This window comes from Nerophis ophidion, linkage group LG04, assembly GCF_033978795.1.
Source record: "Nerophis ophidion isolate RoL-2023_Sa linkage group LG04, RoL_Noph_v1.0, whole genome shotgun sequence".
Lineage (NCBI taxonomy): Eukaryota > Metazoa > Chordata > Actinopteri > Syngnathiformes > Syngnathidae > Nerophis > Nerophis ophidion.
Window position 1 is genome coordinate 21,604,136 of NC_084614.1, and position 26,610 is coordinate 21,630,745.

The following is a 26,610-nucleotide window of genomic DNA, read 5'->3' on the forward strand; positions in this document are numbered from 1 at the left end:
TGCCCGCCCCCCCACACCTCTCCTCCTGCTTGCCTGCCACTCTTCTTCCTCGTCCTCCAGCATCCCGCTCTTCTCCCCAGCAGGATGTGGCACTCGGCGGCTCTGCTCCTTTCAGGATTGTCCGCGTTGATACACGGTGAGCTTCTACAGAATTCTATAAAAAGGATAGCGGTGTTCTTTAACGGGGGAAATGAGCATCCAAGAGAGGGAAAAGTGAGGATGCGGGTCACACCTGTTTGCATGGTGACATCGCTCCCGGAAGATCTGGGGATGCCTTTGCATGTCGTCTATCTTGCGGTGTTCCTTTCACAAGCACACGTCTCACAACAGAGGGATCAACTGAATCACATGGAAGGATGGCCACCATTCCATCTTGCATGTGTGTGTGTGTGTGTGTGTGTGTAGGACGTGTTGCTGCAGCTTCTGTCAAGAGACGACACATAGGCATGAACTTGATAGCCTTTTTTTTTTTACGTTTGTTGATGTCTTGAAGTAAAGATAAGTTCACAACTATTGGAATTTTTCAAAATAGTCCTCATTTTGCAGCCCTTTCCCAAGATACAGTATATCCCTTCTCTTAACATTATAGGACGTTGTATCAGTTACCTTGGCAACAAAAGGGACCTTGGATGCAAATGGTCTCCTTATTCAGGTTAAGTAATGTTGATTGATATGTTTGTTCTTTGCCTTTAAGCTTGCCATTTTCATGCGTTGTACTTTAAATGCAACTTATATAACGCTATAGGCGGAAGCATGAAACGGCATCATCATCAACATACATATTTCTTGAAAAGTTTTTCAACAAACAGCAGCCAAATCCTTTGAATTTAAAGTGCTAAAGGGAAAGTAAAAAAGAAAAAAACATTTCATTATGTCAGTATAATTTATATTTCTTGTAATTCCTCCAGTTTTCTCTTCTCTTGCCAGACTTCCTCATTATTCCTGTAAAGCTGATGTACATGTTTGAAAAATGTTAACATTTGTTTTAAAACATATACATTTGTAATCATCATACTCATAATTATAATAATAATTATTATAACTCATTATTTACATTTTTTCACTACACCGTCTTTCCTCAAATAGTGGCTTCCATTCTACTACATGCCACAAAATTCTTGGAAATTTACAATGTCAATGCCTGATTTAAAAATAAAAAAATCAACATTTCTAATCATTATATTAAAAAAAGAAATTGTATTTCCTCTTATAGTAGCCTCCACTCTACTCCATGCCATATCTCATCATATTTTTTGTAAAACTTAGAATGCTAATAACACTTATCTTACAACATTTGTAATAATCTCATATGTAATTTTTTTTCTCCACTATACCATATTTCCTCAAATACTACTACATGCTTCACCACATCAACCTCAAATGTTGATGCCTGATTTAGAAAAAAAAACAACTATATTTGTAATCATTATTAAAAAAAGATATGTCAGTATAACTCACGTTTCTTATTCTTCCTCTTATAGCGGCCTCCACGCCACACATAATCATCATTCTTGTACATTTTCATATGCTAAAATCTGTTTAAAAACATGTATATGTATAATAAACACATTTATATAAATAATGTATTATATGATCATTTTTTCCACCGTATCATATTTCCTCAAATAATGGCATGCTCTTTACTACGCTGTAAAAAAACAACAAAATGTAGGGTAAAATACCGGCAGCTGTGGTTGCCAGGAATTCACCGTAAAAAATACAGTCACAATGTATAGGACATAACAATATGCTGATGTTGAGTCTGTTAATTTCATATTTAACTTTTTTTGCTTACGGTGAATTACGATGGAAAAAAATGATATAAATGTTTAAATTTTTTTAAATCTATGGTAAAATACTGGCAGCTTTGGTTGCCAGGAATTCACCCTAAAACAAATTAGGGTCAATTTTAGTGTTGCCAATCAGCCTATCCCCAAGTGCATGTCCGGAGTACCTGGAGAAAACATGCAAACTGCACACAGAAAGACCCCTCGCCTGGGAGTCAAACCCAGGACCTCCTCACATTGAGGCACGAGCGCTCACCACTCTGCTACTAAATCTAGTATCTGCAAAATGCCTGTGTTTCCAAGACGTGAGCGGTACATGACTATTTTAATATGAATGTATTTGTCCAACCTTTTCACTGGACAACACACATAACCTTCCACAACATGTTCCTTCAAAGGAGCTATTAAAAATTAGCCTTAAATTCTCTGTATCTGTTAAATAGCTGCTTCCAACCAGCTTCAAACACACTTAGACAGCGTGGTTCATTTCGATGCAGTTTGCAATGAAACACATAGACATAAACCCTCAATGTCTGAAACCATTTGCCACAAAAATACAAGAAGCCAAAAGTTAACTAAACTAATGGTTTAACACAAACCTTGAAACAATTCAGGTATGCTGTAAATTTAAGCACAGGCAGCACGGTGGAAGAGGGGTTAGTGCATCTGCCTCACAATACGAAGGTCCTGAGTAGTCCTGGGTTCAATCCCGGGCTCGGGATCTTTCTGTGTGAAGTTTGCATGTTCTCCCCTTGACTGCATGGGTTCCCTCCGGGTACTCCGGGTTCTTACCTCCCACATCCAAAGACATGCACCTAGGGATAGGTTGATTGGCAACACTAAATTGGCCCTAGTGTGTGAATGTGAGTGTGAATGTCGTCTGTCTATCTGTGTTGGCCCTGCGATGAGCTGGCGACTTGTCCAGGGTGTACCCCGCCTTCCGCCCGACTGTAGCTGAGATAGGCACCAGCGACCCCAAAGGGAATAAGGGTAGTATATGGATTGATGGATGGATGTAAATTTAAATGCACTATCTGCAAAATATTTGATTTACACAGAATATTATAGTAAACATTTCTATGCTTATGACATTACAGTATTTGCAAATGCATTGTACAATTTTTCATTATTTTCACAGTAAAGTCATGTGTTTTGTACGAATTATAACCAAACAGATTCAGGTTATCTACTGCTTCTTGGTTTGCAGGAGTCCACTGCATTTACTACTGTGCTACACGATTTTTAATTTCACGGTGTTTTACAGTTGCTATTTAACTATTGCTTGTTGTAGGTTTTACAGTAATTTGTATAGTGTACACGCCACACTTCATCAAAATATCTGTACATTGTAAGAGGCACTTTTTTTTTTTTTTTACACATTTAAAACATTCTTATTCTACCTTCCTAAAACTAAATGTAAATAAAATCTAAATGAATAATCAATATATTTAAAAAAATTAAGTATACTGGTAATATATATTTTTCCACTATTTCCTTAGTGGCCTCTGCTCTACTCAACACCACACCTCATCATAATTATTATTTAACTTAGAATATTAACTTCTGATTTAAAACATATATATGTGTAATTGTATTTATATACCTAGTATATCCATATAATCTGTAGATTAAATACTGTACAGTATTTCCTCACATAGCAGCTGGCGCGCTACAAAACGCCGCACCTCATCATAATTATTCTACAACTGAAAATGTTAACTCCTAATTTAAAACATATACATGTTTAATCATTACAATTAAATAAACAATGTATCAATTTTTCAAAATACTGTACAGTATTTCCTCAAATAATGGCCAGTGCGCTACAAAACGCCACACCTCATCATAATTATTCTATAACTTAGAATATTAACTCCTGATTTAAAACATATACACATGTAATCATTATATTTATATAAATAATGCATCAATATAATTTGTAGATTTTTCAAAATACTGTTCAGTATTTCCTCAAATACTGGCCAGTGTGGTACAAAACACCGCACCACATCAGAATTTTTATAAAAAATTGTATTAATTAATTATCAAATAAAATGAAAATGTGTAATCAGTATTATGTATTTCACTAAACCACATTTCCTTCAAGAGTGCCTCCACTTTACTGAAGGATGCACCTCTCATCAAAATTCTTGTCAATTAATTTGGTATTATTACATTTATACCAAAGATATAGCAGTCTAATTTACATTCTTAAAAAAGTTGCCACTGTTCTACAAACCCCGTTTCCATATGAGTTGGAGAAATTGTGTTAGATGTAAATATAAACGGAATACAATGATTTGCAAATCATTTTCCACCCATATTCAGTTGAATATGCTACAAAGACAACATATTTGATGTTCAAACTAATAAACATTTTTTTTTGTGCAAATTATCATTAACTTAAGAATTTGATGCCAGCAACACGTGAAAAATAAGTTGGAAAAGGTGGCAATAAATACTGATAAGTTGAGGAATGCTCATCAAACACTTATTTGGAACATCCCACAGGTGTGCAGGCTATTTGGGAACAGGTGGGTGCCATGGTTGGGTATAAAAACAGCTTAACCAAAAATGCTTAGTCTTCCGCAAGAAAGGATGGAGCGAGGTACACCCCTTTGTCCACAACTGCGTGAGCAAATAGTCAAACAGTTTAAGAACAACGTTTCTCAAAGTGCAATTGCAAGAAATTTAAGGATTTCAACATCTACGGTCCATAATATCATCAAAAGGTTCAGAGAATCTGGAGAAATCACTCCACGTAAGCGACATGGCCGGAAACCAACATTGAATGACCGTGACCTTCGATCCCTCAGACGGCACTGTATGAAAAACCAACATCAATCTAGAAAGGATAACTAAATAAATGATAAATGGGTTGTACTTGTATAGCGCTTTTCTACCTTCAAGGTACTCAAAGCGCTTTGACACTACTTCCACATTTACCCATTCACACACACATTCACACACTGATGGAGGGAGCTGCCATGCAAGGCGCCAACCAGCACCCATCAGGAGCAAGGGTGAAGTGTCTTGCTCAGGACACAACGGACGTGACGAAGTTGGTACTAGGTGGGATTTGAACCAGGGACCCCCGGGTTGCGCACGGCCACTCTTCCACTGCGCCACGCCGTCCCACCACATGGGCTCAGGAACACTTCAGAAAACCACTGTCACTAAATACAGTGGTAGAAAAGTGCTATACAAATACAACCATTTACCATTTACAGTTTGTCGCTACATCTGTAAATGCAAGTTAAATCTCTACTATGCAAAGCGAAAGCCATTTATCAGCAACATCCAGAAACGCCGCCGGCTTCTCTGGGCCCCAGATCATCTAAGATGGACTGATGCAAAGTGGAAAAGTGTTCTGTGGTCTGACGAGTCCACATTTCAAATTGTTTTTGGAAATATTCGACATCGTGTCATCCGGACCAAAGGGGAAGCAAACCATCCAGACTGTTATCAAAGCAAAGTTCAAAAGCCAGCATCTGTGATGGTATGGGGGTGCATTAGTGCCCAATGCATGGGTAAATTACACATCTGTGAAGGCACCATTAATGCTGAAAGGTACATACAGGTTTTGGAACAACATATGCTGCCATCTAAGCGCCGTCTTTTTCATGGATGCCCCTGCTTATTTCAGCAAGACAATGCCAAGCCACATTCAGCATGTGTTACAACAGCGTGGCTTCGTAAACAAAAAGTGTGGGTACTTTCCTGGCCCACCTGCAGTACAGACCTGTCTCCCATTGAAAATGTGTGGCGCATTATGAAGCGTAAAATACGACAGCGGAGACTCCGGACTGTTGAACGACTGAAGCTCTACATAAAACAAGAATGGGAAAGAATTCCACTTTCAAAGCTTCAACAATTAGTGTCCTCAGTTCCCATATGTTTATTGAGTGTTGTTAAAAGAAAAGGTGATGTAACACAGTGGTGAACATGCCCTTTCCCAACTACTTTGGCACATGTTGCAGCCATGAAATTCTAAGTTAATTATTATTGCAAAAAAAATAAAGTTTATGAGTTTGAACATCAAATATCTTGACTTTGTAGAGCATTCAATTGAATATAGTTTGAAAAGGATTAGCAAATCATTGTATTCCGTTTATATATTCACATCTAACACTATTTCCAAATCATATAGAAACAGGGTCCGTACTAAACGCAGCGCCAGAAATAAATGCTGACATTGACCTTAAATAGGAAGTCCTGGTATTGGGAAAAAAAATATGGCCACTAATCAATGCCGAGTGTCTCAACAGTTGAGGACACAATTACCCCTGGCTACTACAGTACATAAGAGAATATGGTATTTATTACATATCTTTTTCCTGATTTAGATACAAATTATGGTTATTTTTATATAAATGCACCATAATTTCAATCAATCAAACTTGATTGAGTTAATTTCAGAAGTTTTCAGTCCATTAGTAGACGAAGATCTAGCCCAGAATGAACGCGCGCTACTTCGGAGTGTTTGAAAGCAACCTAATTATAGCTTCATTAGTGCCAATAGCATCCTATTAGGTTTCCAACTGCCACTAATTAGACTTTGTCTGCTGACTTCCAATGTTCCCTCTAGTCTTCCTTGCCTCTTTTCCCGAGCAGAACTTTATCGAGCGCTAAATTATATGAACATTTCTTCATGTGCCACAGTGTCCTCGGGGGGTCCTCACCAGAGGAGCCTGCTGAAGACCCTCCTGAAAGACTACGACCGCATGGAAAGACCCGTAGGCAACGACTCGCACCCGCTGACAGTTACCTTTTCGCTCAGTTTGATACAGCTTATGGATGTGGTAGGTGACCAGCCCCTCCCCGACACCTCCGCCTCCTTTGGGCCTCTTAAGAACATCTTGGATTTATGATGTTTTTCAGGACGAAAAGAACCAGGTGCTCACCTCAAACATGTGGCTACGGATGGTAAGCACCCCTGAGAGGTTTGTGGAGCAAATAAAGTTCTCAATGGCTACAACATTATAAGTACACAATATAATGAAATCAAATACCAGAGCAGTATAAACAAAAAAGCTTTTTTTAATAATAATGCTTGGGATTGGACCTCATTAGATTGTGTACCTAATGTTGTGTACAGTGAGTGACCTTTGTATGGTTGTTTTTTATATGTTTAGTTTATATTATATGAAGAAAATGCAAATTCCTTAAATTATAAATATAATTTATTAGTTATAAAAAAATATTTGTATTTTGAAATCAATCAAAACTATTATTGTATTTATGAATTTATTTTTGAATGCAAAGGCAAATTGAAACACAGTCTGGATATAGACTCCAGTAGATGGCAGCAGACTAAACGGGACTTTGTTCAACAACAACAACAACAACAACAACAACAACAACAAAAAGATCCCAAATAAGAAGTGATGGTGAAACTATGACTGATGATGCTGTGGTGTGTGTGTTGTGAAGAGCTGGTTTGACCACTATCTCCAGTGGAACCAGAGCGAACATCCCGGAGTTAAAAACCTTCGCTTCAGAGCAGACCAAATCTGGACTCCAGATATTCTACTGTACAACAGGTAATGTAACACATACAGTGGGGCAAAAAGGTATTTAGTCAACCACCGATTGTGCAAGTTCTCCCACTTAAAATGACGATGTTTCCACCCCCATGCTTCACAGTAGGTGTGGTGTTCTTGGGATGCAACTCAGTATTCTTCTTCCTCCAAACACGACGAGTTGAGTTTATACCAAAATGGATACATGGATGATACAGCAGAGGATTGGGAGAATGTCATGTGGTCAGATGAAACTAAAATATAACTTTTTGGTATAAACTCAACTCGTCGTGTTTGGAGAAAAAAAGAATACTGAGTTGCATCCTGAGAACACCATACCTACTGTGAAGCATGGGGGTGGAAACATCATGCTTTGGGGCTGTTTTTCTGCTAAGGGGACAGGACAATTGATCCGTGTTAAGGAAAGAATGAATGGGGCCATGTATCGTGAGATTTTGAGCCAAAACCTCCTTCCATCAGTAAGTGCTTTGAATGGTTGATCAAATACTTATTTTCCACCATAATTTACAAATAAATTCTTTAAAATTCCTACAATGTGAATTCCTGGATTTTTTTTCACATTCTGTCTCTCGCAGTTGAAGTGTACCTATGATGAAAATGACAGACCTCTGTCATCATTTTAGGTGGGAGAACTTGCGCAATCGGTGGCTGACTAAATACTTTTTTCCCCACTGTACATGAGTGGTGTTTATATCCATATTTTTGTATCTATAACTACTATTCCATCTGACTGCCCTGTGGTTCTTCAGTGCAGATGATGACTTTGACTCCACCTTTAAGACCAATGTGCTGGTCAACTCCAGTGGCTATGCTGAGTATTTACCTCCAGGTGGGTCAGAAAAAACAAAAAAACAAATGACATGAAGTGAAACCACTACGCGTTACAATATGATATGAAAAAGCTGTAATATTATGGGCATAAATGTGTACGTTTAAGTTAACATTATGATTTGATATGCGTAAAATTACAACTTTGTTGCACCAATAAAATGTGGTTATTTTCTTGACAATCCAACTTTTTGTGTGATGAAATTTTACTTTTGTAAAGTTTTGTTATATTTTCGGACCCATACAACTTTTTTTTCTGTCAAAATAATGACTTTATTCTCGTGACATTTCAAATTTTTACTTCGATTACTACCTTTTTTGTTGTTTGTTCCCTCCTAATATCATGACGGTATTGTTAGAAGATTACGATTTTTTTCTTGTAATAGTACAATATTTTTTCCCCCTCTATATTTACTGAACACTTTAGTTACAACTTTTTTCTGAATTCTCTTGATAATATTTCCTGCGTTTTTCCTCAAAACATCTTTATTTTATCGTATTACAGTATGACAACTTTGTTGTAATATTATTACTTTTTTCTTCAGTACTTATAACCCATTTTTGACATGTTTCCTTCCTTATATAATTACATTATTTTTGAGAACATTATGACTTTTTTATTGTAATATTACGACTTCTGTTTCTTAATAATAACTCAAAAATTTTCCTTAGACTTCGTCACAACTTTTTTCTCTTAACATTACAGCCATTTTCTTCACAACTACAACATTATTTTTGTAACATTCCAACTTTTAATTGTTGTGATAAAATTTTGATTTTGTGACGTTTTCATAGTATTCTTGGAACATTATAACTTATTTTATAGATACATTAGTATTACATACATATTATATCAGTAGTCACCAACCTTTTAGAGCAAAAATTCCCTGGTCAAAACAGGATCTAACTATAACTAAGTTTATAAATATATATATATACACACATATATATATATATATATATATATATATATATATATATATATATATATATATATATATATATATATATATATACACACATATACATACACACACACAAACCCCGTTTCCATATGAGTTGGGGAATTGTGTTGGATGTAAATATAAACGGAATACAATGATTTGCAAATCCTTTTCAACCCATATTCAATTGAATGCACTACAAAGATAAGATATTTGATGTTCAAACTCATAAACTTGATTTTTTCTGCAAATAACTAACTTAGAATTTCAGGGCTGCAACACATGCCAAAGTAGTTGGGAAAGGGCATGTTCACCACTGTGTTACATCACCTTTTCTTTTAACAACACTCAATAAACGTCTGGGAACTAAGGAAACTAATTGTTGAAGCTTTGAAAGTGGAATTCTTTTCCATTCTTGTTTTATGTAGAGCTTCAGTCGTTCAACAGCTGTCGTATTTTACGCTTCATAATGCGCCACACATTTTCGATGGGAGACAGGTCTGGACTGCAGGCGGGCCAGGAAAGTACCCGCACTCTTTTACTACGCAGCCACGCTGTTGTAACACGTGGCTTGGCATTGTCTTGCTGAAATAAGCAACACTATAATATTATAACTTCACTGTTGTGACATTTTATTCAGTTCTTTACTATTTCTGTCATATTACAACATGTTTTTTTACTAATATAATACCGTTCTTAAAACGTCGCAACTTTTTTATTGTAATATTACAACCTCTGTTTCTCACTATACTTGAATTAGGACTTTTTTCTCTCAATTTTTCTTACACCTTTTTAATGATTTTTTTCTCGTAACATTACAACCATTTTATTTTACTTTAGCACGATAACTACAATAAAGCAACATTTTTTTGATTTCTGCTATAAATTATTCTTCTAACATAACCCCTTTACATTGTGATGCAACAACTTGTTGTGTTTCTTATATTACTATGCATTCTTGTCGTAATGTTACAGCTATTTTCTCCCTAGGACTCTTTTAAGACTTAAATTTTGGAAAATTACAATTTTTCTACTTATATTACTGCCTTTTATTGTAATATTACAAAAATATTTTTCTTGAGAATGTTGTCTTGGTCTCTTTCTTGAAACATTACCACTTTTTCACACAATCTTAACTTTTTTCTTGCAAAGGAGCAACTTCATTTGTTTTACTTTCACAGCTTTATTTAAACTTTTTTAATTCCTGAGAGAGTTTGACATTTTTTTACAGTATTCCAATTCTAGTCTTGTCACAGTATGACTTGTTGTCGCATATATTTCCCTATCACAGTGGCCATAATATATACATCCATCCTCTCCTTCCCCATCACTCCGTCTTTTATCTTCCCAGTGCGCTAGTGCTCGCCATTTAGCATTCCTTGCATGTCTCCCTGCATGTACACACCAAGGTTAATATTTCATGGCCATAAAAACAGCGCCACTGTTGACATGGAGATTGCCCTCGCAGAGAGTAACACCTATAAATAGCCTTAACTCCACTCCGTTCATCCTGTGATTTCAAAACGTTGAGTCTTTGCATGGCAGATTAGAGCGCACTGACAATTTGTCCCCTGGCGGTTTTTGCGACATGGTGGCGTTGAAGCGCTCTGAAGTAAAACGTGTGCATTGCAGGCAGAGAAGACTATCAGCTTCTGCCATGTTAATTATTAGGCTGCTGCTGCTCAATGTAAATACAGCTTCATGCTGCTGTGATTATGATCGGGGCCAATTAGATGAGAGAGGAGCTGATGCTTGGTTGTGTATAATAAAATGAGCGCATGCTGTACCATATTAATATATGTCTTAGAAAGCATCTTCACCATGCAAACTTGGCTGCAGTTGCCAAAGCCAAAAGTCTAATGGAGCACAATGTCATCAAGGAAACAGGTTGAATCTATCGTTTCTTTGAGTTCTTCCTGTTTCCAAAGTTGTTCTTTGAAGCACGATTCCATCTAAATCAGGCGACATTTGCGAGCACACACCTTCATCCCAGACGGCGGGCCTGAAAATGCCGTTGCGTTGAAAAAGAGGCTTTTTAGAATGATGGAGTTTTATTTCGGGACCTGAGCTGCATGGCGAAAGAGAGTGTCGTTTGCGAGTCTTGCCTCAAGGTTACAAGATATATATCTTCGCGTCGGGAGTTGCCAACAATGCGCCGGCAGAACATTCACCCTCTGGATGCAACATTCGGTACATCTGCATAATGTAATGAGCTGCAAAAGTCAATGCAGGTAGTAAGATTGAAGGCGTCTCCATCCAGTTATCCATGAGGATGTCAAGTGTCTTACTTATCTCCTCTAATGACCATTAAAGGAGTCATATGATGATTTTTTTTTAATTTAAAACACTTCCTAGTGGTCTACATAACATGTAATGGTGGTTAATTTGGTCAAAATGTTGCATAGATTATCTTTTACAGACTATCTTCAAGCCGCTTTCTGACCTCTCTGCAGGATGCGCCTTTTTTTGGGCTGTCCTATTTACGTGGCTCCACTTTGACTGCGTCTTCTTCCCGCCATCATTGTTGTAGTTTGTACTGCTTCCATTGCGAGTCTACTGACAAATACAAACCCCGTTTCCATATGAGTTGGGAAATTGTGTTCGATATAAATAAAAACGGAATACTATAATTTGCAAATAATTTTCAATCTATATTCAGTTGAAGATGCTACAAAGACAACATATTTGATGTTCAAACTGATAAACATTTTTTTTTTTTGCAAATAATCATTAACTGTAGAATTTGATGCCAGCAACATGTGACAAAGAAGTTGGGAAAGGTGACAATAAATACTGATAAAGTTGAGGAATGCTCATCAAACACTTATTTGGAACCTCCCACAGGTGTGCAGGCTAATTGGGAACAGGTGGGTGCCATGATTGGGTATAAAAGCAGCTTCCATGAAATGATAAGTAATTCACAAACAAGAATGAGGCGAGGGTCACCAATTTGTAAGCAAATTGTCAAACAGTTTTAGAACAACATTTTTCAATGAGCTATTACAAGGAATTTAGGGATTTTACCATCTACGGTCCGTAAAATCATCAAAAGGCTCAGAGAATCTGGAGAAATCACTGCACGTAAGCGATGATATTACGGACCTTTGATCCCTCAGGCGGTACTGCATCAAAAACCGACATCAGTGTGTAAAGGATATCACTACATGGGCTCAGGAACACTTCAGAAAACCACTGTCAGTAATTACAGTTGGTTGCTACATCTGTAAGTGCAGGTTAAAACTCTGCTATGCAAAGCAAAACCCATTTATCAACAACACCCAGGAACGCCACTGGTTTTGCTGGGCCCGAGCTTATCTAAGATGGACTGATGCAAAGTGGAAAAGTGTTCTGTGGACTGATGAGTCCACATTTCAAATTTAATTTGGAAACAGAGGACGTGGTGTCCTCCGGAACAAAACGAAAATAACCATTGTTTAGGCGCAAATACTGGAGGCAGTATGAACAAAGTAGCGATCGACCGATATGTTTTTTCAGGGTTGATACCGATTATTAGTAGTCAATGTGTCCGATAACCGATATTTGGAGCTGATAGTAATTTTCAGTAATATTGTGCTAAGCATGAAAATTATACGTCAGTAAACAGCTGGACATGGCTTTAAGTTGTTTAAGATATTTTTTTTCGGAAATGTCGGACTAGGTTTTTGTGGTGCTATTATTGTGGTTCATTTAGCTCCAAAAAGATCAGGGGATTTCACAAACACCTTTGTGTCTAAGAGGAACATTAACATTTTTGCATTACAAAATATGGAAAATCTCCTGAAAATTGGTTAAAAAAAATATGGGATTTCACTACATCAAAATAACTCGCACGCTACGCAATTTTACCAGTTTTTATAGCAGTTTATGGATTTAATACATTGTAATGTCAGTTTAATTTATTGTTGATGTTATGTTGACAGCACATTTCTGATCGGATGTCGTTTATAGTAAAAGTGGATGTGATTGTGTTACGTTGCAGCCGGCAGTGCATGACCAAAGATCGTATATCGCGAGACGATGTTCGCATAGTGCTGTACAAGCGCAGTACAGTACAGCACGGATGATGTCCTACACAAAGTACATTTTGCGTCAGTAATATAATATTCTTTTTTGTCACTTAAAAAAATACAGAGGGCATGACCTCGGTGTCATCAATGGTAGTTACGGCCATGGATCCCTTGAAGGAAGGCAAGATTGTTTTATAAATCTCTCCGCCATGCCTCCTTGGTTTGATTTAAATTTTTTTAGGACGTGTGCAGATCCAAAATACACAAACAGAGGTACCAATAGGTAAGAAAAGTTGGTTTTGCAGAATAGGTCCCCTTTAAGGCTATGGCAGCATTTACCAAGTCTTCAGCATTTTGTTAAGTCCACTCAATGGATCACCTATTCAACATCTCTCTGCAGGCATTTTCATGAGCACCTGCAACGTGGACGTTCGATGGTTCCCCTTCGACATCCAGAAGTGTGTGCTCAAGTTCGGTTCGTGGACGTACGACGGCTGGCTGCTCGATCTCCAGATGAACGACGCGGACGTGTCGGGCTACATGTCCAACGGGGAGTGGGACCTCATAGGTGAGCCTGTTAACAGAGGAACCGGGCACATGGTTCTGTTGTGAAGTTTTTCCTCATGAATCAAATTATTTCAGGAGTGCCTGGCACTCGGAACGAGGTATTCTACGAGTGTTGTAAGGAGCCCTATCCGGATGTGACCTTTATCGTGACCATAAGGCGGAGAACTCTGTACTATGCCCTCAACCTTCTCATCCCCTGCATGCTCCTCTCTTCAATGACCCTACTCATCTTTGTACTACCTGCTGACTCTGGAGAAAAGATCTCACTGGGTAAGCCAAGATGGATGGATGGACAGTGGAAAAATGAAGAATTGCAAAGAAAAATAACTAACTTTCCAAGAAATGTTTATAGATAAATAATAAAAAGCAAAAAATATATATATGAGGCAATTATGTCTTGGAAGAACTTTGGTCTACTGACTCTATTTATTAATAACTGGAAACATTTTTTTATTTGTTCCCATTGTGGGGAATGTTTTCTTCACAATCAAAAATATATATTCTCTATATAAGTATTTTATATGTCCAATACTTTGATTACTATGTATCATATTTTTAATTTTACATAGAATTCTCAATTACTATATCCTAAACGGATACTGATATCCAATATTGGCAAAGAAACTATTATCAGATGATACTGACTCACATCTAAAATGTTTGATAAAAGCAATCCTGCAGCGTGTTTACTTGTGCAAGGAGGCAGTAAATATTGATATCAGTGGTTCTCAAACTCATAAAAAACTTGGGTTTCCAATGACCACCATAATGACCAACATTAAGTAGAGTAGCATAGTGGGCCTAGGTATTCATTAAAAACAAGGCATCGGTTTTATTTCATAATATTTAATATAACTGGCAACTGTAACATTACAAAACGTATGCACAGTAACACAGTGTTTAAATACAGGAAAATAAAACACTACTTTAATCAAATGACTCTTTGGTGTACCACCAGACGGAGCCTGCATACCACTCGCGGGACAGGTACCAGAGTTTGAGAATCACTGATATAGAGATCCTCCAAATTATTTTAGTGGAGTGGTTTAAAAAAGGGAAACATGGTAGGCTCTAGGCTACTAGGAGCTAGCAGCCACTCAACAGCTAAGCACACAAGACAGACATGCATGTCCTTAATCAAACAATATTGCAGTCTAAAACATGACACTTGTCAACATAAACAAGTATCAAATAACTAAATGCTCATTACTTGCCGATACAATGTTTCCAAGGCAGAAGTGTATGAGAAAGTATCTAGTAACAAACGTGTCTGCATCTAATCATACATACATACATACATCATGATTCATGAAATATTTTGGCGACTACGTGTCACCAAAAATCTATCATCACTGTACTTAAACTTTTTCAAAGACAAGATAAGTTAGGCTGACCATGTTCTGAAATCCCAAAAAGAGGACACATATATGCGTGCGAAGGCGGGCAGCACGCCAAGGCCGGGACTAGGTGAAAATTTGCCAATGATACTCGAACTTGCTTTATAAATAACATATTTATTTAAATAAAGCATTTTTTTCCTCTGTTGACAGTATAACAAAATAAGTCACACTTATATTATGTAACATTCACAGTTTTACAAAAAGTACAGAGGTAGCAATATTCAAAATAACCTCTCGTATATAATATACACATAAATAATGCAATAATAATAATTATAATAATAATAATAATAATAATTGTAATAATATGTAAGCTCACAGACTTCTTAGTTTGTCTTGTATTTATTGCACAAGATGTATTTAGGTCACTCAGCAGCTCCAATGTGCGTCTATTTCCTTTTCCCGGTAAAACTCGAACAAACACTTTCTGTCAACAGTGTCACTTCCATAACTTCCCCGGAAGTCCCGCCCCTCAGCCAAAGCCATTGGCTAACACCCGTAGCCAGCCGCTACAATATTTACAGCTAGAATTCACCAACTCGAGTAATATATATACGGTAACTTAACCCTGGACGTACATTGACAATACACGCAACCCTAATTCAAAATGCCGGACAATTGAGGCATTTATTAAAAACCCACCTGGACACCCCGGACACAAAAGAGGACATGTCCGGGGCAAAGAGGACGTATGGTCAGCCAAACATAAGTCCATTTCGAATAGCTGATAATACATTTGTTAGTGTTTTTCATACCTACCATTAATCTCTGTTTGACTAATTCAATTTAACCTAGCTCTTTCTAACATCCTGCGCTTTAAAATAATACAAATATATTAAATAAAACAAATAAATGATTAGTGCAAATTAATATCGGTTCAGCCAATGATCGGTATTCTATCGAAAGGGAAAAAGTTTTCACGGGACACCCAAAATTAATAAGGCATATATCTTAATGATCAGATTTAGGCACAGGCAAGAGGTGATTATCAATGATGGTGTTGGTCCACATTAGGACTATTTAGACTTGGCGAAAGTTTGGGCTCCGCTGTGAGGCACAATTGCGCTAATAATAAACAAAATATTGCGCAACAGTCGCATTAATGCTTAAAATTGCATGCAAGTATAGTGCAATAGTTTGAATGTATTATACTTTTTGTTTAATTTGCAATTAAATTCTCTAGTAGCGCTGCACACATGCAAGAGTAGACACAAACCCCCACAAAAAAATTAACAGCAGAGAACTTAAGGAGTCAGCAACAAGATATTTTTGGAGGGGTGGTGGTATCTTTTTGATGTGCACATAAAATCTCCAACTGGGACACTCTCTCTCGCACCCCCCTTCCTCTGTGGTGCAAATATGCAGTTATATGATCCTAAAACCCTCAAATTGAAGACTCAAATGAAAAGCGGCACAAAAAATTGAGACGAGGGGATGAAAAAGGGAGAGGAGCTGAGAGGAGATTACAGGATGAGGAAGGAGAAGAGGAAGAGGAAAGGGAGTGTGAGAAGAAATGGAGGCAAGGCGGCGGAGGAAGAGGAGGTAAAATTGGAGCACAATTACAAGTGTGACATGTTAGGAGTGATCTGATGACAGACAAGTGCTTAAATGAGTAATTAAGTGGTTTTAAAAAATCCTCCTTGTTGCCTAAGCGGTTGGTATTAGCAACACTTAGAGGTAGCATGTAATCAATGATTTATTCATGCCTTTTATATGAAGCAATTATTTCTTGGAAGCACTTTGGTCTGTTTAACATAAAATGTTATATACTTTAAAAACAAAATATAAAATCAACAAAAAAATACATATATGTTTAACTTTGATTTAAGTACAGACAATGAATACAGTGGGGCAAAAAAGTATTTAGTCAGCCACCGATTGTGCAAGTTCTCCCACTTAAAATGATGACAGAGGTCTGTAATTTTCATCATTGGTACACTTCAACTGTGTGAGACAGAATGTGAAAAAAATTCACATTGTAGGATTTTTTAAGAATTTATTTGTAAATTATGGAGGAAAACAAGTATTTGGTCAACTATTCAAAGCGCTCACTGATGGAAGGAGGTTTTGGCTCAAAATCTCACGATACATGGCCCCATTCATTCTTTCCTTAACATGGATCAATCGTCCTGTCCCCTTAGCAGCCCCAAAGCATGATGTTTCCACCCCCATGCTTCACAGTAGGTATGGTGTTCTTGGGATGCAACTCAGTATTATTCCTCCTCCAAACACGACAAGTTAAGTTTATACCAAAAAGTTCTATTTTGATTTCATCTGACCACATGACATTCTCCCAATGCTCTGCTGTATCATCCATGTATCCATTTTGGTATAAACTCAACTCGTCGTGTTTGGAGGAAGAAGAATACTGAGTTGCATCCCAAGAACACCACACCTACTGTGAAGCATGGGGGTGGAAACATCATGCTTTGGGGCTGTTTTTCTGCTAAGGCGACAGGACGATTGATCCGTGTTAAGGAAAGAATGAATGGGGTCATGTATTGTGAGATTTTGAGCCAAAACCTCCTTCCATCAGTGAGAGCTTTGAATGGTTGACCAAATACTTATTTTCCACCATAATTTACAAATAAATTCTTTAAAATTCCTACAATGTGAATTCCTGGATTTTTTTTCACATTCTGTCTTTCACAGTTGAGTGTACCTATGATGAAAATTACAGACCTCTGTCTTCATTTTAAGTGGGAGAACTTGCACAATCGGTGGCTGACGAAATACTTTTTTGCCCCACTGTGTATAATATCAGGAATTAAACATTTTGCTCATATAATACAAGTATTTTATTTTAACGGCAGCTACTAATACTAGTTATTGTTCGAATATTGTTTTTGTAAATTTTAGAAGAGCTATATTAGAAATGCCACTGTTTGTGTATGCCATGACCTACACGACTTACATACAAAGCCAATGAACCTATTGATGTCATTAAGGCTAGTGAATTGATTAGGCCCCGCCCACCAGGAACACACTGTCACCGGCTTGACAAAGGAGAGGGCAAGGGCACCTCTTCAGATTAAAAAGCCTTAAAAAAAAAAGATTGTCCATTTAATTAATCCTCTGCTTTATCCGGTCTGCTGTGTTATTAATAACATTAAAAGGCATTAATTTAATCTCCCTGCTTGTTTACTTCAGCGTCTTTACATGAGGATAGTTATGCCAATGAAGCACTTTTTTTAAAGAGTGTGTGTGCAGGAGATGTTTGGACGAAATAAATGGCCGCCTCTGCCTCTCGCTCAAAGCATTACACTACGTCAAAAAGCAATTTAGTGTATGAGCCTTAGCTGGGTGCTTCTTCAAGGTGGCCGTTCATCAGAAGAAAAAAAAAAAACCTTTGCTCGTAAATGCAAGGTGCCATCACTCTGGCGGGAAACTAACGTATGCTTTTTTCTTTCACCTTTTTAAAGGGATTACTGTCTTGCTGTCGCTGACTGTGTTCATGCTGCTGGTGGCTGAGATCATGCCGGCTACATCTGACTCTGTCCCGCTAATAGGTAGGGGTTTCCCCCTTTAAATTAAACTTGCTGTTGATTTGTTTGGATTTCAACACTCCTTGCCACAGAAATAGAAATGGTCTGTTCCAGTGTCAAGCTGTCGCCATTATAAAACCTGTACCGACTGCCACATTTGAACTATGACAGCCTTGCAAGTGTAACAATAAGTAGATTACAATATTACAATATACTCAAAGTAGTGATCCATGCATCAAATTGTATGGAATTGATCCACTCCGGCGTTAGAGGGCCATGCAAGTGTAAAGATTAGCTAACCAATTGCTTCGCTATGATTCATGTTTACATTTTTCTTTCCCTAATTTAACCAACGATCGTTAATATCGGTACAATAAAATGTTTTATAACTGAGTATGAGCCAGTACGCTAACAAACTAATGCTAGCAGCGGACTTGAATGTTTTTTGGAAGAAGTTTTAGAGGAGAAGTCCCAGAAAGCCAAAGAAAGTGCATAGTTAATTCTGCCTGTGTTTAAGTTTTAGTACGGTTTTAATGGGTTTCCACAGCACAGTATTTGCTGGATGGAAGTACAGTAATAGAATGTTGCATGGTAAGCATTTTTCATTCTATCGCATCACTTTGATTTTATGTCCCGCTCGCCCTCCCCCTTCCCCCGTCTGGTTGTCCGCTGATTACTGCAAGGATTTAAGTGAGTTAGAATTATACTGGCCTCAAGTGTCGTATTGGTATTTTTCATTATGGCCTCTGGCTGTATTTCATATTAATTCATATTTATACTGAGCACACAACGACAATATGAGACTCAATTAACATCCTTTACTGCCTAAAATGACACATCAAAGTGGCAATAAGTCATTTGATGTATTGACTAGTAAAGTTGTGTGTTTTCCGCCTCTATAGGTCAGTACTTTGCCAGCATAATGATTATCGTTGGCATGTCGGTCATTGCGACGGTGGTGGTCCTGCAGTACCATCACCATGACCCCAATGGAGGAAACATGCCAAAATGGGTGAGACGTTTTCATTTATTTATGTTCTCTCTTTGCCTCTGCAGTGACTCATCAAGTGATGCGCTGTCAGTCTGCCATGCTGCTATTTAAAGTGGGAGGATGCCTTTAAGACTCACTGCATCACTTTTTATTCTTTGGCAAGAAACTTGGGGCTTCAAGGCTTACTGAAATGAGATTTTCTTATTCAAACGGGGATAGCGGGTCCATTTTATATGTCATACTTGATCATTTCGAGATATTGCCATATTTTTGCTGAAAGGATTTAATAGAGAAAATTGACGATAAAGTTCGCAACTTTTGGTCGCTAAAAAAAAAGCCTTGCCTGTACCGGAAGTCGTAGACGATGACGTCACCCGTGTGAGGGCTCCTCACATCCCCACATTGTTTATAATGGGAGACTCCAGCAAAAAGAGCCATTCGGACCGAGAAAACGACAATTTCCCCATTAATTTGAGCGAGGATGAAAGATTCGTGGCTGAGGATATTGATAGCGAAGGACTAGAAAAAAAATAAATAATAAAGTAAAAAAACCTGTGAAAATGTATTACACTGTAAGGTTTCCTCGGGAAGAACCCTAAAATATTGCTAACATTCAAATAAAAACATTTCTGGGCTTCTTTATGTAGCCTGGAAGTGAGACATTTTTCAAGCTGGCTGACATCTTCTCTTCCTGGATGTTACAGAAAGTATGAGAATATGTGAGCTGCTGCCTGCTGTTCTCTACTTAAATAATAAGTATCTTATTTGTCATGATATTTACACTAAGTTTGGATTTTTGGCAGTGATATTTTTTCAGTTGTCCTTATGTCCATCAGTCTCTTTAGCGTTGTAATCTTATCGAATCACGGAACAAAAAACTTCAATGAGCCCACACTCTGAGTGTTGTGGACGGGGCTTGCCAAGCGACTCCATCGCTGCAGTCGCGAAAACAAACAAAACAGGACCACGAAGATGCTAGGAAAAGACAAAAATGGATTTCTCTGCAAAACATTGGAAGTTTGACAGGTAAGCAGAGGAGACGTGATGTAGGCGACCAGCACTCCAAGAGCGTGTGTGTGTGTGTGTGTGTGTGAGTGACTGCCTGAGCGCCGCGGTCGAGAAGATTTCTCATAAGAACTTAAATAAATACCCTGTCAAATATCAAAACATATTTGGGGAAAGTTATTGACAATAAAAGTAAAGTAAAAATTGGGCTCCAGCAAAGAAAACTTTTCTCATGCAGGGCAAACAGGCTGGTGCTTGAACAGTGGTTATTATTTGTTCTTTTTTTATTAAATACTAAATAATGGTATTATATGTGCATATAATGTGTCTAACGATATAGTTCTGTTGTAATTGTAATGATTAAAAAAAAAAGACGACGGATACTGATAAAAAAATAAAAAAAAGCTGATACTGATAACATCCTGGCCAATAATTGATCAATTTCTAGTCTCGTTACATTAGTGACATTTAATGCTCAATTTACTATTTTCATGCACACAGGTTCCCAATCTTTTACACAATTATGTGCTCTGGAATGCAAATTGCACAATAAATAAAAGTTATTAGATCTAATAAGATGACATAAGCTATTGAATATAGATATATTTTTGCTTAGTTTGTCTTTAATAAGTCTCCCACTTGGAACATGAGAAAATGCAGTCCCCAGGTTGAACCCAGTGCAAACACATCCTCACTACATCCAGTTCTGATGTCTTACAAGCTAACGGTTGTGAACAAAAGACAAAGATGTCTCTTACCTGCAGCAGCGCAGTGACCGCCCACCTTCAGTGAAGCATCTTTCTGCCTTTGCAGGGGACACCTAGATGTGAAGCAACAAGACAAGGTGATACATAAGTGTGGCAGTATAGGCAACATAAAAATTGCTTCATTTGCATTTGGAAGCAGCGCCCAGCAACTTCATTCTACTGTAAAAGTCACATTGTCTCACTTGTGTTCCTAAGATTTGTACTTTGGCTGAGGTAATGTAAAAAAAAAGTGACCTGCAGGTGACTGGAGTGCACTGTTGGCGTTCTGTTTCCACAGGTGAAGCTGGTCCTGCTCCAGTGGGTGGCGTGGTTCCTGCGGATGAAGCGTCCTGGCGAAGCGGAGAAACCCGAGAGGCCCCAGTGCGCCCCCCATCTACGTCGCTGTTCCTCAGGCTCCCACAGCGGCAGCATCCCGAACCACGGCGACCCCGCCCTGCACCCGCTGCACCCTCAGAACCTCGCCCCTCTACACGCGGGGCACCTCCAATCCAGCGCCAACAACGGGAATCTTCTTTACATGGGCTTCCAGCCGATGGAGGAACCCTCAGTGCTCGTAGACGCCCCCCAGAGGAGTATCAACGCCCCCTCAGGACCGCGAAGTCCGCCACCGCATCTGCCGCCTCACCTGTGCAGCTCCCCAAGCCCCAACTTGGACGTGGTAGGATGCCCCAGCATTGTCTCCAGCGGCGGGGGGTTTGGCAACGCTGTGGGTCAGGCCGCAGGTCACGGGGACCCTTTACTTCAGGCCGTCCTGGAGGAGGTGCGCTACTTGGCGGACCGCTTCAAGGAGCAGGACGAAGCAGAGTGCGTGGCCGACCAGTGGAAGTTTGCGGGCGCCGTAATCGACCGCCTGTGCTTGGTGGCGTTCAGCGTCTTCAACATCATTTGCACCATCTCCATCCTCATGTCGGCGCCCAACTTTGCGGACGCGGTTTCCAAGGACTTTATCTGAACGCTCTTGAAGTATCAAGCGGGATCCAGAGAGACACATTTTCCTGCGGACGAAAGACTGCAGGAAAATGTGGATTTAGTGACTGAAGCGTTATTTGATGTGTGGTGAAATGTCAATCCAAACTTTGAGTCGGGGATAGAAAAGCCAGCCGGGACTTCCTACAAGAAGAAAGTCCACACCTGGGAGCTTGACGGGAGGAAGGAAAGACTCCAATACAGTTAAGATGGAGGAGAACAAGACAAGCACATGCAGATGAGGGAAGATAAAGAACACAGGAAGAGACAAAGGTGCTTGTCTATTATTCAATCCCGCACGTCTAATGGCTGTCAAATTGAAAAGTCCTCCCATCATCTTTAAAGTGCGACATAATCGGCTGTGAAAAGATGACTCTGGCTATTTTGCATTTCCAAAGGTCTTATTATCTCTTAGTTAGCTCATACTGGCGATCTCCAAAATGAAATGGAGCTGCATGCAGATGCAGAACCTAAATGGGCGGTAAAGCTACACAATCGATACAAAAAAGCAACATCTTATTAAAAGCTAGCTCATGAGTGTCATTCAAGACGTAGAATCCCACAAAGGAAGCAGACTCGTCTCTCTCCCTCGCTCGTCAATGAACACAGGCAACAAAATCAATATTACAAAGATTTCCTGCTCGTGGCACAATGCTCCTTTGCTAATTAGTGTCTAAAGGAGATCTTCTGAGAGAGGGCTTAAAATAATCACAATAAACTAATTACATCTAATACAAGAGCTGTAGCATAATGTTAGCTTGCGCGGACTAGCTAACATATTTAGGAATGTTACAATTGCACCATCTGATAGTACTGTATTTTCCATAAACCCAGAAGTGGCAAGATAGCCGAAAACACATTTAAAACTTTTGACTTTTTGAGTCACAAATAGACGATTTCCCCAAGCATCATACAAACCCCATTTCTATATGAGTTGGGAAATTGTGTTAGATGTAAATATAAACGGAATACAATGATTTGCAAATCCTTTTCAACCCATATTCAAATTTGGACATGGTGTCCACAGTTTCCAAATATAATTTGAAATGTGGACTCTTCAGAACACAGAACACTTTGCATCAGTCCATCTTAGATGCGCTCGGGCCCAGCGAAGCCGGCGGCGTTCCTCAGTGTTGTTGATAAATGGTTTTCGCTTTGCATAGTAGCTTTTTAACTTGCACTTACAGATGTAGCGACCAACTGTAGTTACTGACAGTGGTTTTATGAAGCGTTCCTCAGCCCATGTGGTGATATCCTTTACACACTGATGTCGGTTTTTGGTGCAATACCGCCTGAGGGATCAAAGGTCCGTAATATCATACCTTACGTGCAGTGATTTCTCCAGATTCTCTGAACCTTTTGATGATTTTACGGACTGTAGATGGTAAAATCCCTAAATTCCTTGCAATAGCTCGTTGAGAAATGATGTTCTAAAACTGTTCGACAATTTGCTTACAAATTAGTGACTCTCGCCCCATCCTTGTTTGTGAATGACTTAGCATTTCATGGAAGCTTCTTTTATACCCAATCATGGCACCCACCTGTTCCCAATTAGCCTGCACACATGTGGGATGTTCCAAAAAAGTGTTTGATAAGCATTCCTCAACTTTATCAGTATTTATTGCCACCTTTCCCAACTTCTTTGTCACGTGTTGCTGGCATCAAATTCTAAAGTTAATGATTATTTGCACAAAAAAAAAAAAGTTTATCAGTTTGAACATCAAATATGTTGTCTTTGTAGCATATTCAACTGAATATGGGTTGAAAATTATTTGCAAATCATTGTATTCCGTTTATATTTACATCTAACACAATTTCCCAACTCATATGGAAACGGGGTTTGTACCTTTAAGATAAAAAAAAAATCTGGAAACTGAGTTACCAGTTCTTTATCATAAAATGTACATGAACATAATGTCATGGCTGTCTTGAGTTTCCAATACTTTCTGCAACTCTTATTTTTTTGTGACGAAGGGATTGGAGCACATACTTGTTGGTCACAAAAAACTTTCATTTAGTTTGGTTCTTTTATGAGTTTATTTTGAGTCTACTGAAAATGTGACCAAATCTGCTGGGTCATAAGTATACAGCAATGTTAATATTTGGTTACATGTCCCTTGGCAAGTTTCAGTGCATAAAGGGGATTTTGGTAGCCATCCACAAGATTCTGGCAAGCTTCTGGTTGAATTTAACCACTCCTCTTGACAAAATGGGTGCAGTTCAGCTAAATTTGTTGGTTTTCTGACACGTACCTGTTTCTTTTTGGAGGTAATCCTCCTTTTTCATTTTCCCATTTAAAGCACAAGTTCCATTGGCAGCAAACCAAGCCCAGAGCTTAGTACTACCTCCACCATGCTTGACTATAGGTGTGGTGTGCCTGGGATTAAAGACTTCGCCTTTTCTCCTCCAAACATATTGCGGGGTATTGTGGCCAAACAGCTCAATTTTTGTTTCATCTGACATCACATGGACAAAGATAAAACCTCCTGAAGGAAAGTTCTGTGGTCAGATGCAACATGGGACAAACAAACAAAAACAATTATAATTGGCAATGTCACACTTTGGAAAAAATATTTTATGGTAAAAAAAAAACAAAAGGTAGCTAGGTTGCCAGATTTTTTACCAAAAAATTAACTGTTATTCCACTTACAGTAATGCACTGTAAAAACAAAGAACGCATAATAAATAAGAAACTTGCAGCTTGGTCGTCACAAATGTACTGTAAAAATAACAGTGGTATTATTTTTAATTTTCTGTAATTTGGTGTAAAACGCATCATAATATTCACGATAACATTTTGATAACTTTGCTGCCTGTCTTTTTAACGTAAAACATTTTTTAAAGTCTCTTTTTGCTGAGGGTCTCAAATGGAACCTTCCCTCCTGCCCCAGAATCGTACAGTATCGCCATCTTACAGTATGTTCCATGAACCAGGACGTAACATGATAACAAAATACAACACACATTTTCCCTTTTGCATTTAGAATAACAAATGGATCATTCTTCTCAGAACTAAAAAGGTTATGACCATGCATCTTACTAACTAACCGTGAAGTGGCATGCTAACGAACCAACAAAAACACAAACATGGACAATATTTTCCCCTTTTTTCCAGAACTTTTGCTCGTCTCCCAGATTTCAAAATATTAAGGTCTCGCCCATAGATGTAACTATGGTCTCTCCATTTTACATTATTTTCCAGACAAAATTATTTCCTTTTGCGGCTTGAGACACAAATTGAATCTTTTGCTTAACAAACATGGTGTGCTACATTTTTTCACCCCTTTTGCTAGTCCCAAATGGACAATTATTGCGATCCTATCCTGTACGGTTCATGACCATGAAGTCTATGACATTTATAGGCGTAATATTTGATAGAGCTCTTGTATTGGATCAGAATTTTGGTTTCACGTGCGGGTGTATCATTAGAGTGGACAAGATCCTGCAGTTCCTGAGTATTTCTTTAATCTCTCGACACCCACAACATTACTCATCCTGAAATAAAAGTATTCTCTTGTCAAACCTAATACGACCTGCTTCATAAAGGGCGAGGGAAGATGGGAAAGAAAATAGCTGACATGGCCTTAATTGATCAGTTGTTCAGAAAAGAAGAGATGTGTGAAGAGGTCAGCGGTGGAAAGTGTGAGGGGGGCATACAGGGTAATCTGTGGGATTTATGATGGAGGGGTTGACACAGTAGGGAGGGGGGCTATCGGGGACCATCAAAGGAAAGGTCGGGGTACTCCATCATCACAATACACATTGAGGAATAAACAGAAAATGACAATTTTGTGCAGTGACAAATGTGTGTCATGAGTTGTATTTATAGCTTGGCTTTCTCTTCTGAAAAAAAAAGAAAAAGTGCAGCGTCAGCAAAGTGCGGACAGGCAGAGTTACGGTGTTCACTCATATGGAATAAAAGGAGTGTGTGTGTCTGTGTGTGTGTGAAGAGGATGAAAATGATGTTCTTCAAACCTTAACGTGGACACGTGCATCCACCTCCTGAAAGCAGTGAAAAACAAAACGTAAAATAAATAAAAACACACGCAAACAACTACAGTCTACATATGAGGTGGATATTGCAATATTTTGTCCAAGAAAAGTTATATTAAAAAAAAAATGTATATATATATATGTGTTTGAGTGCAGGAGCCTTCTAGTTTTAGTACAAGACACATATTGTATTCCAAACTAAGCCATGCTGGAAGAAACAGGTTGCAAAAAACCACGGTACTTAACAAAACGTTTTTATGGCGCTACTTACTAGTTTAAAAATGCAATATCCCATTTTTTCTATGTAATGTCATGTGCAAAAGCCAC

At 38.4% G+C, this 26,610-nt stretch overlaps 1 protein-coding gene and 1 long non-coding RNA gene across 2 annotated transcripts; one reads left to right on the top strand and one right to left on the bottom strand.

Annotated features, from left to right (window-relative positions):
• Positions 1-37: 37 nt before the first annotated feature.
• On the bottom strand, positions 38-23,248 carry LOC133551097 (uncharacterized). The gene is made up of 4 exons (XR_009806418.1): positions 21,316-23,248; positions 13,526-13,683; positions 233-423; positions 38-154 (listed from the first exon to the last, which is right to left on the bottom strand). It is a non-coding gene; the product is annotated as an uncharacterized LOC133551097 (long non-coding RNA).
• Positions 69-25,954, top strand: LOC133551096 (neuronal acetylcholine receptor subunit alpha-7-like). The gene is made up of 10 exons (XM_061897428.1): positions 69-136; positions 6,450-6,589; positions 6,669-6,713; positions 7,221-7,330; positions 8,080-8,159; positions 13,510-13,677; positions 13,752-13,946; positions 18,499-18,585; positions 19,464-19,573; positions 21,602-25,954. The coding sequence occupies exons 1-10, from the start codon at positions 85-87 to the stop codon at positions 22,274-22,276; spliced, it is 1,662 nt and encodes a 553-aa protein (XP_061753412.1). The 5' UTR covers positions 69-84; the 3' UTR covers positions 22,277-25,954.
• Positions 25,955-26,610: the final 656 nt, after the last annotated feature.